A 15,731-nucleotide genomic window follows, 5' to 3' on the forward strand; every position below is an offset into this window, starting at 1 on the left:
CAGTTAATCCCAAGCCAGTGCCATCACTAGATGCAGGAGACAGGAAGTTTCAGAGAAGAATGAAAGAATGACACACCCAGATGACATAAAAGATCACCTGATCTGGATATGCAAACTGTCCAGGCTCTGAAAACTTGAGGGTTAAGACTGTTATAAACCGTGCTTTAAATGTCCAAGTTTGGAAAAGGCCTATCTCAATATGTTATTTGCAGTGGGACAGTCTGCTGTCTGTCTTCAATTACAAGCTGCCACTACTGAGAAACTTGGACAGAGAAATGTTGACTTGACACTGAACGCACATTCCTAAAGAATAAGGATCGAGCCCTGATCAGCAAAGAAGCAGAGAAGTTACCCAAGTGCTTATGCTGAAGATGAGTGACTAATCTGAAAAAAACCCCACCAAACCAAACCCCAAAACACTTGGGTAGTTAAGGACCAGCTGATTTAGTAAGTGGAACCAGCCCTCAAGCAAAGAAGTTAAACACTACATTGGGAGGATTAATAAAAGTCCTGAAGAAGCAAAGATGTTGACGTGAAAAGATTCCAAGAAGGCAGGCCTGATGTCTCAGTGACACAGTAGCCAGAAACATACTGCCAAGGGCAATCTGTGCGAGGAAAGGTTTTTCTATACCTATGCTTCTACTTGGAGTAAGATCCAAGGTAGCCAGGCAGGAGAGAAGTAGTGACCAAGAGCAGCCCTAGTTTTGAATTCCAATACTCTGTATCAAAATACTGTCAAGTAATATTCAAGTTACTGAGAGCAGATTTAGTGCAGTCAAACTGCACTAAATTGGGTATGAGTGGAATAAAGGGGACTTTTACCCTGCCTACCAGTTGGCTCCCTGGTATAGCTCCACTGCCACCCCACCCCACTGCAGCATGATCACCCCATTTCGCCTTCATTGCTGCAGGTGGAAGGGAGAAACTACCCTAAGAGTTAACAGTAAAAAATGACCCAGGGAATCCCTACAACAAAGACACAGTATGCAACCTTGCAAAAAACATTGCTGAGCGAGGAAGCTGATATTCCACCTCATATTAGGGCTCTGCAACTGAGATGCAAAGTAAAATACCAGAGGTAGGAACTGGAAATTACTTGACGCCTTTAACGTTTTTGATCAAATCCTCCACTTCTTGTATATTGTTTCCCTGCACATCGATTCTGTTTTCTCAGTGAATATTCTACCTGAAAAAGCAGAGAGTATTTATGGCTACAAAATTTTGTCTTCTTCTGAACCTAAAGTTTAGGAATCTGGTGAAGATCTCATGTTTGACTCTTCCAACACTGTGTGCTCTGGTACTTCCACAAAACATGATGCTTTTACACCCACATCCATGGAAATCTTCCTAAGAAATTATCTATAAGAATCAATCCCACCTTTTTGACACTGATGGCAACAGCTTCTTTTTGGCTGTAATCATCTACAGTAAGGTCACTTCCAAATTTGTACTCTGGATGAGCTTCCTCTTCCTGGTCAGCTGCACAGAAAAGAAAGGAGGATCAGTGCAAAAAAAAACCCCAAAGCAACCACTGGTTTTGAGAGACATTTTTGGTTGTGGCATTTTTAAAAAAGGACATAAAATCCAGGGGTTTAGATTTTCAAGCATTAGTAGTAAATTACAGCTATGGTATGAGATTCTTACAGCTTTGAAATGCTTAATGAGAAAACTTTTAGTTAGTGTGTTTTTGAATACACTGAATACCCTTTTGTACTTTTTTTGCATATAAAAGTAGTAAAAGTATAAAAAACCCACATCAGGCTTGGGCAAATAACAAGAAGAGAGAGAGATTTAAATAAAGATATAAGAAAGAAGTTGCTGGTGTCTCACGTAGAGTCTCCTTAGAGTGCTCCCTATTACAGGGAATCATTTTCCTTTGCTTTTAAGGTGACTTTTTGTTAGAACCAAGCATACTCCAAGAATCTAAAAAGTTCTCTTAGAAACACAAAATTATTGATCATGTTGTTCATATAGAATTAAACAATAGTTTTAGAAAATACTTATTGGAACCTCTTGGTAGTCTCTAGTGCACAAGGCAGCACAAAAGCACTATTAGAAATTAGCATTCAATGGAAATCAGTCTGCAAACCAACAGAATCTCTTCCGTGTTCCTTGATCACCTGGAGAAAGATACTGAGGCCTCTCCAAAAAACTATTGCACTTCAGTCTTTTTTAGCACTGCAAGGACAGGTACCAGATTTGGATCACAAAAAAAGCTCTTTCACAAGGGTTTCTACTGACTGCAACAACGGTGGCTTTGTGCTAAAGAAAAAAATCAAGACAACCAAGGAGTACGCCAAAGCTGGAATGTTCAGGTTGACAGGGGTCACAGGCCAGTACCTTGGTACAAACACTTGCAGACAATGAATGTTTTAGCTCTTCTGATGGTGGACATTTAAAACAGACAAGGTGAATCACACCCGAGATATGTCTATTTTTCTCTGTTGGCCATAAACACATTCCACATCACTGGCTCAGCATTAAAATGTTTACACTGAAGATACCTGAAATTTGGCAAGACAAATTCTATCCCTCTTTTTATACTTATAATGCAATAATCCAATCTAATGCTGACATAAGTATTAAAATAGTGACAAAATCTGTTTTCAAAGCAAAGATCACAGCTTCCCAGTCTCTCACATACACACATATACATACAGTGAAAAATGTGACTGTTAAATCATAAAGGAGCGGCAACCAAGTAAGTGAAAGTTAAAAATTACCACTAGTACCATCAACAGAGCTCACATTCCTACCACAGTCCACCACAGAGCCAGGAGGAGCTGTGATATGTTTCTGAGATAAGATGGTAAGGCTGGCAGTCTGTATAAATGGTCCTGCACTGAGCAGAGATCATGGACATGTGGGTAACATGCATACTAGCTGCTCATGATGGTCTACTGATTTACCACAGGCAATGTTTGAGAGCACTTCCCTATGAAATCCTCACCACTTTCTATTTCTTCTTCATTATCATCCTCTAGGATATTTACAGGAGCAGCAGTTTCCCCAGCCTCCATCATCTTTTTCAGAGCATCAAGCTGTTCTGTTAATAAGAAAAAAAAATAAATTAGTCATGACACGAACAGTTTCTAGGCACAAAGAAATACATGAAAACAATCATAATTGATTCTCTAATCCCAAGAGCTACTTTTATTTAATGGGCTCTCTAAGATTAAGTCTTCAGTTGGCAGTAAAATTTTACAGAGTAAGAGCATCGTTAGATATAAACCATTGTTAGACCTGAAAAGTGGTCAGTGAGGGCTGTATCCAAAGCTCAATGAGTTAACAAAAATATTTTGAGAGATCTAAAAGGTCTTTGGAGCAAGTGTATTGCTTCTTCAAAGAACAGACAGCTCGCTCTTTGGTGCCTGATCTATGCAAATGGAGGCAAAGTGCTTGGATTTTCAATTGACTTCCCACGTGCATTTCTGTTGGACAGTATGAACACAATCACGTATGACTCAAGTCAGTGGAAGGTCTGTATGCTTATCTTTGAATGGAGAAGGACCAGGGCTTATCACTACAGCCATACTAGAAACTAATACAGCGACATTATTATTACTGAAAGAAGATAAATATCAGGACTAGCAATAATAGCAAGAAAAGCCATTTGAAATTCCATTTTATTTTATGCTTATCCTGGAAAAACAGAGCAATGCAAACACACCAGCATAGGCAGAATTTACAAGAGATTCTATCTGTGTTATATTTTAGCTCAAACAGCAATCAGATAAAAGTCCCAGGATTACATTTCTAGGTCTATCCATGGCTATGCTCTACGCTGATATCAAGGCCTAGACTCTGGCATTCATACTAAACACAAGGGCAAACAAAGCATCATTTCCATATAATTCACATTCTTCCAATGCTAACATACAGGCAATTTGCATACTTTAGTTAGAAAGCCTATTGGTAGCAATGGAGACTTTTATTTAATACTTGACAAGCTTTACTTACTTTTTTCTACTTCAGGTTTCAGCCTTTTATTCTTTATGAGAATCTTTCTTCTGAGGTCATTAGGAGAAGGTAAGGCTTTACCTGGATCAAGCTGTAAAAGAGTTTAAAGGAAAGGCTTAATAAAAGTGATTTGGCCTCTTTGCATCCCTATTTGGGTTTTTGACTTTAGGACAGATACGGTAAGGGGCAGTGAACAAGCAGTGCCACCGCAGGCACAACCCTGAGAGGTAGAGTGACTGCAGTTATATTGGCTCCTCTGCTTCCTCCCTATCCCACGGGAAAGCTATTCTTAGGTAAACATTGCTGGCCGAAGCCAGCACGCTGGTCCCCAGCCTACACCATCCTCAGCTGCACTGGTCAAAACATCTCCCCCTCTCTCCTGCCTAGCAGTGGGCATGGATGTGACCTGCTGCTCTTCATTAGAGGACTTCCTACTTTCTCCCTGTGGTTCACACACAGTCTGAGTCACAGTTTATCCCATTATCATTTCATGTCTAATAAGGCAAGTGAGGCAGCCCAGATATCCTTACAGACTAGAAATGGGCTGGCACTAGTGAGCAGAACACTACCCAGTCCTCAGCTAGGTAATGAGGATGATTTTTGGCAGCAGAACTATAGGGTCCCATCTTCAGTATTTGTGAAAAGCAAATGGCAAGTCTCATATACACAAGGCAGTACTACTCAAAGGGTTGTCTCCAATTTGGGAAAGGAGAATAAATATTATTTATAAAAAGTGTAAAAAACTCTGATTTAAGTCCTGTCACATCACTAAGTTTAAGAAACAGAGATTTGGAAACGATAATTAGCACTCCACCTCAGGCTTGCTAAGAGTATCATGCAGGGAGTTGCTGCTATAATGGATCCTGGCTTCCAGTGAATCGTAAGTGATATAGGAGAAGACGACATTTACAGGGCTAGTAAAAATTCTAAGAAATATTCAGATAGTTTTATCCTTAAGTCCAACTCTGAGCTACGCAGAAGCCACATTCAGGTTGAAGAAACAAAAGAACAAAACACCACAGCTTGGAAACAAATTAAAGCAGCAGAGACAACAAAAAAAACAACCCAGTGAAAGAAACCAACTCAATTCAACCCCACAACAATGGGTGCAAGCCTCCTTGCAGGAGGTCCTTTCCAACCCCTACAATTCTGTGATTCTGTGTGATTCACAGCCACCAGGCTAGCTCAGCCATGGGAGCTTCAGCATGTGGACTGAACACACGTTGTTTCTGAGAGCGCTTGGGATGCAATTCCACTAGATGTCAGTGCCGCAGAGCTCATGTATCCCCAAGCTTCCAGGATGCCAGTCTGCATCTCCCAAGCACAGGCCATAGCTGGATTCCAACTTGGACAAATATTTTTTACTTAGAACCAGATCTGCTTCCTCCAATGCCATGTCTCACTCAAGTCTGCCCTCCTCAGTCAGTCAAGGTGCCAGAAACCAAACGCTCATAAAATACACGTTGTGGGCTCCTAACTGCCATCTCCTCAACATTTGCTTTGTGAATAGCTGGAAATGGAGTTAACCCACGAGGAGGAATGGCCATAAAATGCTGAAAGCTCAGCAGTGCTGTGAACACAGATAGCTGAGGCTAAATACTGGGCCCTGAGGCAGGAGCATGGTGGCCTCTGGCCAGCTCTATTCTAGGCATCCCTGGAAGCTGCTGGAATCTGCTGTTTGTGAGCAATGTGGCAAGGCCCTATATACACTACAGGTTCAGTTCTCTGGGATGAGCTTTGCAGGGCAACAACCTGATATTCACTAAGTCTTGTGTGTGGCTGTCCCCGCAACATGCAAAGGAAGCCAAGAACAGGGCAGCTCTAGAGGTGGCAATGCCAAGAGTCCCCTTTGTCACAGTCACAAGACAGCAGCTGAAAGGTAAGGCAGAGCCCACTGTGCTGTGGTTTTGGGGTGTCTGTGGGCAGATGGGGAGCATGTTGCTCAGGAAAGTAAGGCAGGGCTGGAGGAATAGCTGCAAGCACCAGGTAACAAGCTATTCATTTCCCAAATATTGTGTTTGTGAAGGAGTGTCTGTTATCTCCTGCCATGCAGGAGAGTGAAGTGCATGCAGATTACAGTGCACTTGATAGTCTAAATGAGACTGTAGGGAACTCTTTGTGCTTCATTTAATTCTTAATGCAGTAGTGGGGGACACCTATGCTGCAGGACCTGATCTGGAGCATGAAGCATGCAAAGTGCAGCTGAAAGAACAGGTTTCCTCAGCTGAGACCATGCAATTTATAATCAATTGGTTTTCAACAGTGACTGGCAATTTCAGAGTTATGTTTGACCTGCAAATACAGTGTGTGTGGTATATTTTATGTAGGTGCTGATATTACGTCACACATCAAGGGGATGGATTTTCCCCAGGCTGCTCACCAGAGCCCTGTACAGAAAAGATTAAACAAATCAGATAAGGACCAAAAAGAGTAGGCAACCAAGAAAAAAATCAGCAGTTATTTTTGAAAGCACAGGACTAGCAGTGAACAGCACTATAGGTGATAAGATCCCAGTTTATCATCTCTATTAAATACAGCTAATAGATGAAAAATTCAAAAGACCAGCAGAACGGAACATACTGGATGTGTTTCTAGAGGCTGTTTCAACAGTAGATCTCCAAACAGATCTTCACAGTATTTTGACATCTTGTACTGTTGGTATTTGCTGGAAAAGATTATGTTGGTTAATTTTTTTAAATATCAAGAAAGAAATCACTATTACTCAGCAGAGTAAGCAATGTAGACATCCCAAATTACGTACTGCCCACTTTCTCTCAACTGAGTATTACTTTATTGTAATTAAACTGTCAATAAAAGTCTATTATCTTGCATAGATGAATTTAATAACCAGAAATGTAGATTCATTGAATCACACACAACTAATGGAACATTCAAATATATTTCACAGATTTGCCACAGTTTAATATACTAGTCAATTTTTATCTAGCTTAATGCCAGTATTTTTAAGCACAGTCTTTTCCAAGTGACATTTAGGATACCTGCATACCCCTACACAGTTCTCAAGTGCACTCAAATTACAGTATTTTTGAGCTGTATCATCTCTCTCACATATTGCATTGCCATCATCAAAAAGGAAAAAAAAAGGCATTATATACCTGCAGTGATTTTCAAATGAAAGAATGACAGGATACTCTGATGTAACAAATGCTGTTTCCTTAATGGCTTGAATTACATCCTTTAAAATTCAATAACAGGATTCAAATTAAAACAGATCAAATTACAACCCTGAAAGAGAATTTTTTGTTCTCCACCCCACCCTGACAAACAGAGCTGAGTGTCAAATGCCAGTGCTACCCCTGGATCTGCTCCCATCTGCTATTTCCGGGAAGGATTTCTACTCCCACAATAACTCCTGCACCTTCAAGGCTGTTTCCATAGCTAAGGAAATTCTCATACAATAGAGAAGATATTTATTTTGCAAATTGCTGCAGTATGTGAAAATACAGGGCAAAAGCAACAAGCCCTGAAGCTTCTGTGAACACAGGGGCGTATGACGTGAGTCAGAAATAAGCCCTAAGGAACAGGGCAAGAAACCCTGCTGATGTGTCTGTCAGTCTGTCACAAGGGAGCACTGTCTGAGTGCTGAGGAGGGAAGGGTGCCCTGCATGAATTCTTGTCCAGGGGCTCTACTGGGGCTTACTGCCAGGTGTAGAAAAGAATACCTGTACACAGTGCTTTCTTGAAGAACATACCTGTGCACATTGCTTCTTACCTTGAAAAGAATATCTGTACACATTGCTTTTCCATGCGTTATTATCGGTTCTTGGTCTTCCCCTTTGCCATCCCAACAGTCGAGCTCAACACACCTAAAGACCCAAGAAAAACATTGTCAGCTTCCTTAGTGTTTCACTAACAGGCTACCTGGGACACGTTCTGAGCAGCGATGCTCAGAGCAGTAAGTTACAAAGCTGTTTGGGGCATTGCACAATTCCTTTTAAGCTGCACAAGGGCAATTTCAGTCTGCCTTTATAATTTGGGTTATTTAAACATACTACGTGTGGGTCAATATATTTACACCTGAACAATAATATTTTTAGCACTCTAACACTCTGCTCTTACTCAGACAACTGTGACACATTCCAGTATATCAAGAAATCAGGCAGGAAATCATAAACTGATTCTCATTTACACATAAACATCTTAATTACAAAGCAGAAAGCCCCCTGAAATTCTTTAGCTGTCATTTTGAGATCAAACTTCTGTTATCTTTCTCACAAACGCTCTCGATATCAACTTCTACATTTCCACTGCCTTTCAACATCTTACATGAGAAAAAGTGTATATATGTTTCCATTCACCACAGTAATCAATTTATACGTTCAACTATGCAATATATCACCACAATGAAAAGTATTCCATTCACAAATATTAAAGGCTGCTATCCCCTTCTTCCAACCTGCATCCAGCCAAAAGCACTTGTCTGTACATCTCCACTGAAGACTTCCCACCAAACTGCCTGCCTGTTAAATATGTATTGTGAGAGGAACTGATGAAATAATGAGCCAAAGGATGGTCCATTTCTTGATATAATTCCAAGCGGTCTAGGAAAACTGGGGCATTTTCATCTGACATCAAGTATCTGCAAAACCCATCACTTGATATGACACCTAGAAGGAAGAAGAAAGCAAGGCAAATTACTACTAGAATTTTACAGAATCAAACTGTCTCATAGAGCAGAAACCCTGGCATAAAAGCTATGTCTGTATAGATTTCTCCCCTTCCAGTGCTCCAAGCTGACCAGCAACCGTGTCCCTAGTGCACAATCTGCCACTGAGTTCCCATGTAGCAAAAAAACCCAAACCAACAAACCAACCAGGTGCCCACCTAGCTCAACATCCTGTGTCCAGCACTCACTGTTAGGAGACCTAAGGCATCAAGAGGATGTGCAGGCAGCAAGTAAGTAGTGATATCTCAGAATACTCCCAACAGTTCTGGTCTCTGAGACTCTGTGAGCCATAAGTTGTGAGCTTGCATGCATTGTACCAGTCTTCTATGGTACTTCCATACCTAGTCCTGCCCTGACTGTGCTGCATTGCTGTTAATTAGCTTGCAGCACATGCAGAGACCATTTTCCACTGACAAAAACAAGTGAACGTGTACAAGAAAACCTTTGCATTTGTTAGGAAAATGTAAGATACCTCCTACTTTACTGTTCAAAATACAGGTTTATTCCTTTGTAATGAAAAGAAACTTGTTTTCTACAATGAACATGGGAGATACAGTCATTCAGAGGGCAGTATTCCTAACACCTTTTTCTGCTGTTATATGCTTCATGAAGATTATAAATCAAGGGATAAAGTTTAAGGAAAATAAACTGGAGAACGATCAGTATGGCCATATCAGTTTTAAAGTGGCCAAGAGACAGAAAAATGAGCTGGCATAGGGAAGAAGGAATTACTCACAGGAACACAGCAGAGAATCATTTTCTGGCACTAATTTGGAGATAGCTTTCCCTAAAGTCATATATAAGAAGTCGTTTTTTGTTAAGGCATAAGTTGCAGCTGTCCTATTTTTATTTAAAGATAACTTTTCTCTTACACTCCAGTAATCCTGCTTTTCACTCCCAGCTTTCTGAAAAAATCTTCTACTGGAACTTAGATTTTTCTGTGTCAACCAGAGGTGAGCTCTTCTGGAATGTCTTATTTCAATCCTGTCAGCTGATTCTCAGTTTTGGGAGGGGGGAGGGGGAAGGAGTTGAAATGGGATTTTCAATTTTAAGAATTTAATTTTACTAATCACTGAGAACTCAAAAAGCAGCAGCACAAAATACCTCAGATGATACGCACTTCAGTGCATCATCTAGTGGGGAAAGGTCACAGCTGAGCACTTGTCCTAGATGTGCAACAGCCCAGACTTCAGCAACTTGAGAGCTCTGTGTGATCAAACACATCAGTGGAAGAATTTGGTTTTGTCATGTTCTTGAGCAGAGTCTGGTTACTACACTGCACAGCATTAGCTTCTTCAGCTTTACTTACTCCTTCCGTTACTGAAGTGTAACTGAGGAAGACTCAGTTGCTTATTCCTACTGCCTTCATCATACATCAGCCTTGTTTCTTAAACTACATGAGTTCGCCAGAAAAGGTGCTGAGCTGAATTATTTTGCTCAATGACAAAGTTGTATCTAAGAAGAAGGGGAAAAAGACTGCAGGAAACAGCCACTGCTGAGATAAACTCTTGCTGTCTCTACATGCTAAGGTTCGATATGTTATATGAAATCATCTCCCTTATCCTACCGACTGCACTGGGATAAAAATCTGCATCAGTGAGTATGATGAATGGAGGAACTCTGTAAGAGCTGTTACTCTCCGTCACCTCATCCCTGCAGGAGCTTTACTAGATTTATTTAAAACCTGTTAGAAATATAAATCAAAGAAAGAAGCTAAATAATTAGCCAAGATGCAATTAATGGCTAAACCAGTAAGCCAATACAATTGCCTTACTCCAGCCTGGTTGCTTGCAAAATCCTCCTCTTTGCAAATTACTGGACATTGTTTTCCAGTTCTAGACTAATTTCCACCTGCAGAAAACATGTTTTTACATCTCCCATCCTAAGCAGGTGGCAGCCACCTTCCTCATTTTGGAGAATATGTAAAAAGCACTGGCATCAAAGAAGAATTACAAATGAGCACCTTTCAAAAACAATAAAAAGAATAGAGTTGCCTAAAATCAAGTAAATCATACTTGGAAAATTCTACTTCATGTAGAGAAGAAATGAGCTACGTTGCTTGGGAGTGAAAAATCCTCATAAAATTTATAAATGGCTCCTAGACAAGAGAAATATCTCCCTCTCTCCCAGGTGATTCCTGGAAAGCTCATGTTTTCACAGAATTAAAAGAGCAATCTGTTGATCCAGCACACAACCCAGTGTCTGGAGTAGCATATCCAGTACAAGCTCTTCCTCTGTAGCTGTTTCATCAAAAGGACTAAAGTATGATAAGGAATGCTGAAAGCTACACATCCAGAAGAATTTCTTAAGTTTATGGACTGAGGAAAACAACTGCAAAGTCTTCGCAACTACTGGCCCAGAGAAAGTGAAAGGTGCGGGTAGTGCAGTGGAAGGGATCCTTGGTGTCAACGCCTGTGATCACCAAGTGGCTAAGTTCCATCACTGACAGCTCCAACACCAATAGCAGCTCAGAACACAGACACTCCAAGAATGGCTTGGAGACTCTTCCTGCAATCTTCTTGCTCAGAAAGAACATTTTTCAATGCAGCTGTGCAAAATACAGTGTCCTGAGCTAGGCTGCTGCCCTCAAGCACTACAAAGACTGCAAGAAGGTAGATAAATATCCAATGGCACACATGGCAATTAGAAAAAGAAATAAATTGCACAATATCTGTGCAGCTTTTCAGTCTCCCTGAGACCATGGCCATAACCACATGCATGCTGCCTTGTTGCTAGAAGGAATCTCCATGTTATTTCCTGTTTATTCTTTTTTGTATCAGGATGGATGTCTTTGTAGCCACACTGTAACCTGAACCAGGGAAATAATCCTAAAAAAATCACCAGTTTTGAGAGGGAGATATTTACCAGCAGATTGGTTTCCTGATGCAGATCACTGGGTGGCCACAGAAGTTCTTGCCCTTGACAAGGACTGTTATCTCCCTCTTAAAAGTTTGGATGCTTTGGAACCAATTCCCCAAATACCTAAAACCAGTGAATACTGAATTTCCTCCCACATTTACCTTTACTCTTCAAGTCTTCATCTGGCTCATATGTCTCAATTATCTGCATTGCTCTTTTTGTGTCATAAAAGGGAAATAAAATTTCATTGAGCCGAGGATCTCGTTGATGCTAAGGTTAGAAAACAACGGAATTCAGCAAAACAATATAGTGCATGGCTATCATCCAAGAGCATTTCATTACTGCAGATGAGAAAGAAAGAAGTGGACATTTAAAAGAAAAAAAAAAAAAAAGAAAAGAGCCCTAAAACTTACAGACTACTCAACAGTAACTTTAGCTTCAGACAGAAAATGAACTGTATCTTTTGTACAAAACCTAGGCAGTTTGGTTCTAAAAATACTTTAAAAAAATACAGCAATAATCCAGTGCAATCATGTAACTGGTCTTACTCTGCCTTGTTCATGAAAATAATGGCTGCACGTGGTATACGTGCCAACAAAATGTTGGAACAAACAGCTAAATGTCTCTCTCTCCTAATCTTTTTTGTAGGCCCTGTAAACTGACAGACTTGACTGATGGCACTGTAATCACCTCTGCAAAAAATGCCTGTCTTCAGCAAGATCTACAGTTAAAGTAAAAATAAAAAGTAAAATAAAGCTGGACTATAGATACAGAATTTGAACCCCAAATTTAGAAATATGCAACTACTGATGATTATTTGTGAATCATGGAAACAATGGGTTATTAACTATTAAATAAACAGTGTAGGTTCTTAGTAGAAATATGTACAACTTAAAAGAGCTTCACAGTATCATCTCTTCCATTCGCAGTGATTTAAGATATTGGGATTTCATAGTATATGTAATATTAAGGTACAATTTAGATGTGATTTCTAATACACTACTTGGAGGTTTTAAGTTTTCACTTAATAGTGTGCTATGTAATTTTTGTTTCTTTCCATGCTGGATTAGAGCTGCACACTGTGTGCCTGATTCTCCATTAAAAGAAAATTAAAAACAGAATTGAACGGAGTCGTGGCATGTAAGCAGATGCAATAAAACAAAGAAATAAATATGACTGTGAAAACACTCTTTTATCCCAGTAGGTGCATAGTTTTCAAGCTTTAGTTTAAGCAGAATTCCAAAATGTAACAAGCCACCCCCATATTGGTGATCAATAATTTGGAGTGGACAAAATGGTGTCGATATGGCTTGGCACAGCACTAGCAGCATTTGCTGTAATTCCTTATGTGTAAATTTTTGGGCAATTTTTTGTGATAAAAGCAATATCCAATTGAAAATAAGGACTCCATCTCTTTTTTTACAGTCAGTACATTGGTGCATGTACTTAATTATTTTCAAGAAATTACAACCAATGCCAACTTAATCATGCAATTAAAGAGGGATCTTTCAAGTAGTGCTACTGACAGTCTGCAGCATCTAAAATACAGAGGTTCATTCACTACAGATTTGCTGACTGGATATCCAAGGAAAACTCAGATGAAATATGATATGAGAGCAGATGGATGCAGGACATAACTTGCTAAGCAGTACATAACAGCAACACAACACCAGCATGCAACAGCACAGTCCTCTGTGACAAACTCCAAGCTTTATACCATTAGTGACAATACACCACTTCAAAAAAATTGGAAGAAATAGTAGAGAAGGTTCTTAACTCAAGAAAAGTGCTCTTCCCCACTCTCTTTCTTTTACAGTTAGTCATAAGCAAACAGAAGAAAATAAGTGGGATAAAGTAAAGAGTCTCATCTTGAGAAAGAGTCCCAGAGTTATTGGAAGGAGCTAAGAGCAAAATATTTTTCTTGCAGCAATGATCATCGCTTGTTATCAGTTTTCCATTTGAACAGAAGTATGTCTTTATGTTTAGTTTTAAAAATAAATCAAAATTGACTACTGATGAGGTTTTACCTAAAAAAAAGGAAGAATGTCTACTAGCATTTCTTGGGCAAAGCTTCCAGGCTCCTGAGCTTGGTGGCACATGAAAGTGTTAACACAAAAGCTGACCAAAACTAAAAGCATGAGGTTTCATCCAGAAAGTCAACATGCCCCAGGGCTAGTTTTGTATATCCAACAAAGCTGCATTTGATTGCTCTGCATACTGTATTAGACAGGACACCCCTACATGAGGTATTCTTAACTATATGAGAGTGAACCATCTAAAAGTGGGGTGGGGGAACAATGCCTGGATGGCTCTGCAAAGAGAGAAGCATAATTTAGCTTTCCTAACCTTGCCTCCAGTCTCCTCTGAAGGAATAGGGAAGTGCACAGAAGTTAATAATGTGCTGGAAAAAAAACTTTGCCTCTTTGTCCTGTGCAGCATTAAGATGGGTGGGGTTTTGTGGAGATGAAAAACAAAAGGAGATAGAAAGAACAAGTGACAGACTCCGAAGGAGGGAAAAATAGCGAAGAAGTAGAAAAAGAGGGTGCAGTGAGATAGAGTGGAGCAGAAAAAGATCTCCTCATACCTCCTTGCCAGGAGAAAGAATGAGTCCTGGTCAGACTACTGATTTTCCATTTTGACAGTTACTTGGGCTTATTAATTTATTGCTGCAAATGAATGGCAGAGGCAAATCTCAGTTGTAGTGATTTCAGTGCTTTTTCTACTTACATGTTCTTTTTTGAAAATTTGACTTTAAGAAAGAAGACCCAGACAAAATACTCAGTGCCTGACAATAATTAAATTTCTAAAAACTTCCCAGAAGCTTTAAGACTGATACACAATTAAATCAGCTGTCAGCCAGCAGCATTTAAAAGTCAAATAGAGACAGCAGTTTGGAAAAACTCCAGGAAAGAAGCTCATTTCCCACTCTTACCCAGTAACATATCCTCATGCTTCCTTAAAACCCCCTAACACTTAGAGCTTCGGCAGCACACCTTGGACATTACTGAATTCAAAATAACTTAGGCTAAAGTGTCTCATGAAGAACTGCTCTGCCAAGTAACTCCCCTCTCCTATATAATGATAACAATCTTTTTATATTTTCCAGTATTAAACACCACTGCTAATTGCAGTGTTGGCCAGCTGTCAAGGGGAAAGAAGTTATGTCAGGAGGGAGATTTCTTGGTTGTTTAGTGCCTTTCAAGTCATGACCAAAACTTGAAACTCTATCTGGAGTCAAAGGCATTAGTTTCAGTTATCAGAATGAATGTTCTTTTTCATAAACCCACTTGACTAACCCTTCCCAGCTCTGGTCACCAACTAAAGGGCCAACTACCAGATTTCCAATTGCAAAATGTGTTGTGGCAGTAAGAATGTAGCCAGCAAGATGCATCTTTCTCCATTACTGCCCATAAAATAAGGCTCCTAATTCTGTACAAAGAGCTGCTAAAACAATACAAAACTGAGAGCACAACAATTCAGTTCTAATTGAAACTTTCAAAAAATACACAGATCAATATTAAAATAATGACAAAATCAGTAATTTAGGGAAAAATAAGAATTAACACTGATAAAAAATCATCAGGAGCTCATATGGTAAAGGTGGGGACAGGGCTGTGTGCTTCAAGCAGTGAAGTTTATCACTACAAGTAATTTGGGGGCTGAGGTACTTCAAGGGAGCAACTTGTAATTTAAATTACACTATTCTTTCTCTCTTCCATGCAGAAGCAAAAATGACACTCCTTCCTTACCTAGGACCCCCGTCCTGCAAGTATTTAGAAACCAAACTTTGCGAGTAGCTGTGGCAAAAGAACATCTCACAGTAGTAAGATTAAGCTTGGGCTCCCATTTGCTAATAAAACTATGTAGATGCACGCTAAAGTCCTGAGTATGTGACTATTAGTCCTGAAGCTGTTAATCTTCTCACTGTATACTCTTTTTTGAATATTCTTTCTAAACATAATTCAGGTTTGATGAGGAGTAAGGCATGCACTCTCTACTGAAAAAGAAAATTATATTCTAATTTTGATTTATGGGAAACTCATTGCTTGAATCTTGATAAAGCAGTATTGGAGATATAAAGAAATTGATATATGAAATAGATTTATAACCAGTAAAATAATTGTAGATGGAGAGAATTTTGGTAATGCACCCAGACAATGCAGAGCGGTAAAGAAGTCATCCATCTTCCAGATGACAAGAATCTATTGGTAAAAAAAAAAAAAGT

At 39.6% G+C, this 15,731-nt stretch overlaps 1 protein-coding gene across 4 annotated transcripts in view; it reads right to left on the reverse strand.

Moving 5' to 3' along the window:
* PLCB4 (phospholipase C beta 4) overlaps positions 1 to 15,731 on the reverse strand; it is a gene marked incomplete at its 5' end in the record, with an annotated part of 88,050 nt that overhangs the window by 49,043 nt on the left and 23,276 nt on the right. For all 4 annotated transcript variants that reach the window (XM_084261441.1, XM_084261439.1, XM_084261440.1 and 1 more), the window contains 8 exons: positions 1,379 to 1,479; positions 2,951 to 3,046; positions 3,961 to 4,051; positions 6,541 to 6,625; positions 7,077 to 7,156; positions 7,694 to 7,787; positions 8,378 to 8,588; positions 11,668 to 11,776. In XM_084261441.1, the coding sequence (XP_084117567.1) occupies positions 1,379 to 1,479; positions 2,951 to 3,046; positions 3,961 to 4,051; positions 6,541 to 6,625; positions 7,077 to 7,156; positions 7,694 to 7,787; positions 8,378 to 8,588; positions 11,668 to 11,776 (867 nt within the window). The remainder of the gene's footprint in view (positions 1 to 1,378; positions 1,480 to 2,950; positions 3,047 to 3,960; positions 4,052 to 6,540; positions 6,626 to 7,076; positions 7,157 to 7,693; positions 7,788 to 8,377; positions 8,589 to 11,667; positions 11,777 to 15,731) is intronic.

Source organism: Gallinula chloropus, assembly GCF_964237585.1.
Source record: "Gallinula chloropus genome assembly, chromosome: 3".
In the NCBI taxonomy this organism is placed as follows: Eukaryota; Metazoa; Chordata; class Aves; order Gruiformes; family Rallidae; genus Gallinula; species Gallinula chloropus.